General features: G+C 48.8%; 1 protein-coding gene across 1 annotated transcript; it reads right to left on the bottom strand.

The window, feature by feature from the left end:
* Positions 1 to 3,756: 3,756 nt before the first annotated feature.
* LOC142457823 (large ribosomal subunit protein uL13-like) lies at positions 3,757 to 4,422 on the bottom strand. Its single transcript, XM_075558922.1, has one exon. The coding sequence runs from the start codon at positions 4,404 to 4,406 to the stop codon at positions 3,795 to 3,797; it is 612 nt and encodes a 203-aa protein (XP_075415037.1). The 5' UTR covers positions 4,407 to 4,422; the 3' UTR covers positions 3,757 to 3,794.
* Between the last annotated feature and the right edge of the window lie 366 nt (positions 4,423 to 4,788).

Below are 4,788 nucleotides of genomic sequence, written 5' to 3'. Positions count from 1 at the left end.
CTTACAAAAATCCAATAGTCTGGCATTAGGAAATACCTCAACGGTGTTTAAAAGGCGGGCAAGTTAACAAACTGCCTGTGTTGGCTGGGGAGAGGAGGCTTTCCTCTTTTTCTCCCTCCCATTGGGTACCTCTGGGTTTGATGGGTGAGGATGCCTCGCTGTGTGTTCGTAGGCAGTGTGGTAGTTACATAATCTGGTGTCCATTTGAGAGGATTATGAGTGATGGGATGGAGTCTGGCCTGTCAATCAAGATATAACCAATGAGACCCCTGTGTGGGCATGACCTTCTCTTGAGAATTCTGGGAACTCCTGTATTTTCCTCCATGGAAGCGGGAGACACACATTCTCTGCTGACTCCCTGCGAGACATCCCTGAGGAGAGCCACATAGACTTACTCTGATGCTGCCCTGGATGCTGGAGAAGTCATGTGGAGACTCCTGCCAATCCTGACATGCTTACAATGCCACTGGATCCAGAAGACTTCCAACCCACTGACCTGTGATCATCCTGCATTTGGCATCATTGCATGTGTTTCATGAGTCTGAAGAGGACTTTATAGATTGGTGCCAGGCATATGGGCTAAGATCGGACTTGTGGACTTGATCTGGATTGGGCTGGGATCTTTTATCTATGTTCAATTGCTCTTGTATATAAACCTCTTTCTAACATACATATGAGTGTCTATGAATTTGTTTCTCTAGCCTACCCAGACTAACACAGAAAGTGATGTGATGCTGTGAACTAACATGTCTCACTAATTACACAGGTGGGAGAAAAGAAATCGGGAAGGCAGGCAGGCAGACCCAGGGTGAGTAACCGGAGGACTGAGAGGCCAGGATTCCCAGCACCCTTGGCTTGGGGTGTGGTTTGTAACTTACATTTGACCGTGGGCGCGCCTGATGTTCTGGGAATTCACATCATTTGAAACAAAAGCTCGAAGCCACACACTGAGAAGATTGTCTCTAGAGGTTTGGGAAAATTTGCTCCGTTTCCCTGAGCTGCCCCCGGAGCAGCCTCTCCCTGATTTTGTTTGCTGTTTGCAAAGCATTTTCACAGATATGCCTTCCTTTGTTCTTCACAACACCCCCTGAGGTCGATGGAAAGCTTCTCTCTCTGTTTTGCACAGAGTTCTCAAAGGCTTGCAGTGATTAAAACACTTTGTTGGCCTCCAATAGCTTATAGGTGACTTAGCCTAAGCCAGGCCTCGCCCCAATCCCCACTACACCCACTCCCCTGGCCTCCCTGGCCACTCCTAAGGTCAGCCCTCGTTCTCAGTCTCCATTGTGGGCCAGTGCTGGGTGTGAGGTTCGTTAGTAATTGGTCCTTATTTTCATTCTCCTTCCTGGGAGACCTCACGAAGCCCTGATGCACAGTGTCTAATCACATGGCTGCTAACCCACAGGCCAGCACGGCGAGCCCCGAGTCACTGTGCAGGAGAAAGAGCAATGGTCTGCTAGTGTAAGCCTGCTGACTCATGGGGACCCCTTGTGGGGACCCGAGACTATAACTGTTCATAGGAGTGGAAAGCCCAGGCGGTCTCCTGAGGAGCTGCTGGTGGCTTCCACTGCCAGTCATGTGGATCACAGCCCAGTGCTTCACCATGACATCACCAGTCTTGGGAAGTCTGTGGTGCAGCTCTAACCTGCCCTGTAAGACCTCCATGAGTCGGAAGGATGTGGTGGCCAGGTGTTTGGGGTTTGGGGTTTCTTGGGCCACCTCAGGCTATTCCAGTATCTTTGCCCCAGAAATTCCACTTTCAGGAATTTATGTCTAGACCCAGTGCTCAGATCCAGTCCCATAATGTCATTCATAAAAGGAACTCATTAAAAACAGCCTAAATATCCACCATAAGGAGCCATGTTAAATAAATGAGGTTATATTGAACCAGCAGAATATCGTTCTGCTCTTAAGAACTCACACAGCACAGAAGCCCATGGAGTGGCGTGGAAAGACGGTCCCTGTTCCTTGTTAAATAAGCAAGGGAGCTTACATAAATAACATTACAGGGTGGCCCCCTTTTGACATCACAAATATTTATTTCTCCACAGACATGTTGGCAAAGATTAGGCACCAAGAAAATAGTGGTAGTTATTTCTGGTTGGCAAGAATACGGATGATTATTACTTGATTATTGCCGGCTATCTCTAGTGTCTAAATAGTCTACGTTAAGCATGAATTCATTCTGTAATGGAGAAGAGTTACTTATTAAAATAGCAACAAAAGTTTAAAAAAAAAGAGGAGAAAAAGTAAAATTGAAATGGACTTGGAATCTTTAGTGCCAAACAAGTTCATCTTAAAAACAACAACAACACAAAACAGCCAAGGACTGGGTCTACCATGCTGGTCATCCGTCCTCAAGTACAGACACTCATCTACTTTTGGTCGCTGGGTGTCAATGCTGGAGGCTCAGAAGTGAATGGGGCCAGGCACCAAACCACACCCACTGGGCAGTCCCTGTCCCGCCATCTGTTGCCAGGGTCCTGTGTTTACCCCTATAGGAGAAAGTTCACATGTAAGGTGCTAGGTGTTTCTTATGTGCTTCACCTACCTTACTCTTGAGCCCCATCCTGCAAGGGAGGCCTGTGCCCCCTTGTTTAAGGGTGGGAAACGGACTCAGCGAGAGGTTAACTCATTTAAGGTTAGGCAATGAGTTAGTGGAGGAGCTGGAGTTTGAACCCAGATCTGCTTGAATCCACCAGTCCTCGTTCTGCCCCAGGTGCCCTTGGCCAGGACCTTGGATTGATCGAGTGACCTTGAATTACTTCTGACGCCTGACATAACTTGGGTTTAAAGTGGCTTCTCCAGGACGCTAGAGGGCCCTGGTTTTCAGAGCTCTCCATCATTGGATGGGGGTGGGGACAAAGTCAACAACGAGGTGCAGTGTCCACTCTATTTGCCTGGAGGTCCATGCTGTCCCCTGTCTGCTTCGTGGCCACCAACTGCCCTGGGGAATCAGGCTTGAGTGGGACAGCGGAGACGTTTTCCTGAAAGAGGAAACTTCACATTGGCATTTAAAATCCTGAAAATCAAAGCACACCATCAGAGAAACAAAGCTCCAAAACAAATTAGCAGCCCTTCACTCTCCCCTCCCTCCCCTCCCCATGTCAGTGGGCTGTGCTCCAGGGGGCCAAGACGATGCTCTCTCCATTGGGCCTGCCCAGTGAGGCCTTCTGTAGCCAGGCTGGGCTTGTCAGTTGGGCAGGCAGAAAATGCTCCTGGGCTCGCACTTTACAAATGAAATCAACACTGTTTTCATTTGTGCTCCCTGCTCCCTCAGTCACAATGGAGGAGAAGGTACTGGGCCAAGAGGAGCACATTTTTCCTTACAAGTTAACATGTACCATGCAGGGGATTGCTTCTGGACTCACTCAATTCCACAGCCCAGAGCGTTATAGAATTCTATTGATCTGAGCTAAAGCTGTTTAATTTTTTTTGCTTTAATTTTCTTTCCTTATTTGCTCATTAAGTTGAGGTGAGGAGGGGGCAGGGGACTAAGATCCTGCAACACTCCTTGGAGTTAAGGCTGGTCCGAGGAGGACCTGAAGTTGGCCTAGCCTTGCCCATGGGCAGCATGTACTGGCAGCGTTTTGTCCTGAAGGGCATGAGGTTGAGGTGGCTGCTTAGAAAGGCAAAATAGAGTGTCCAGGCCCACCTCTGCCTCAAGAACTCATACAATGATGCCTCCTTATATAGTAATTTTTACAATTGTCGGCGACATAAAAGGATGAAAACATGGTATCTTTCCACCCAACCCCCTTTTTTTTTTTTTTTGAAGGACTAAGTCTTTATTGGGCTCAGACCAGGAGTCCATGGGTCTTTAGAACCTCTGTGTACTTGTTGATCTTTGTCTCCAAGTTCTTCTCGGCCTGTTTCCGCAGTCTCATGACCTGCTTCTTCTTCCTGTAATGGATCTTGGCCTTCTCTTTCCTCTTCTCCTCCAGGGTTGCTGTCACCGCCTGGTACTTCCAGCCCACCTCATGGGCTAGTCTGCCCAGGTAAGCAAACTTGCGTGTGGGCTTCAGTTGCACCACCTTGAGGGCAGCAGGGACCATCATCCGCTTTTTCTTGTCATAGGGGGGTGGGATCCCATCAAACACTTTGAGCCGGTCCAGGGCAGCCTGGCCCCGCTTGGTCTTGTGGGGCAGCATGCCTCGCACGGTTCTCCAGAAGATGCGGCTTGGGGCCCGGAAGTGGTAGGGGCCACGCGAGGGGTTGGTGTTCATGCGCTTCCTGAGGAAAGCCAGGTACTTCAACTTGTTTCTGTAGAAGTTTCCTGAAATGTTGATGCCCTCACAGCGCACCACCACCACCTTGCGGCCCAGCAGCACTTGCTTGGCCACAATGGCCGCCAGCCGGCCCAGGAGATGGCCGCGGCCATCGAGCACCAGGACCTGCCCCTCCGCCATCTTCGGCAGTCGCCTGGGAAAAGCCCACCCAAACCCTTAACTAAGGTATGATCCCCTATGGGGAGCCCCTGGGTGGTGCCAATAGTTAGCATCTTTGGCTGAGAGAACTCTTGGCATTTCTTAAGTTGAAAGAACTAAAAATTTTTTTTTTCATTAAGCCTTGGATTACCATACTGAGAAATTCTATGAGTACAATATTGAATAATATAAGGAGCAACCAAGAAGATGGAATACACAGAGATACTGTACCAAACACAATAGGTTGGCATTCAATCATTTTAAGAGATAGCATGTAATCAAGGACCGATGGTATTGAAGGGGCTCAAGCTACACTGAAGGCATTAGCGAAAACCAGACTCCAGGAACTGACAAGAAGCAAATT

The sequence above is a fragment of the Tenrec ecaudatus genome, chromosome 10, assembly GCF_050624435.1.
Source record: "Tenrec ecaudatus isolate mTenEca1 chromosome 10, mTenEca1.hap1, whole genome shotgun sequence".
NCBI classification, from domain to species: domain Eukaryota; kingdom Metazoa; phylum Chordata; class Mammalia; order Afrosoricida; family Tenrecidae; genus Tenrec; species Tenrec ecaudatus.
This window is presented reverse-complemented; position numbering and strand designations above follow the sequence as displayed.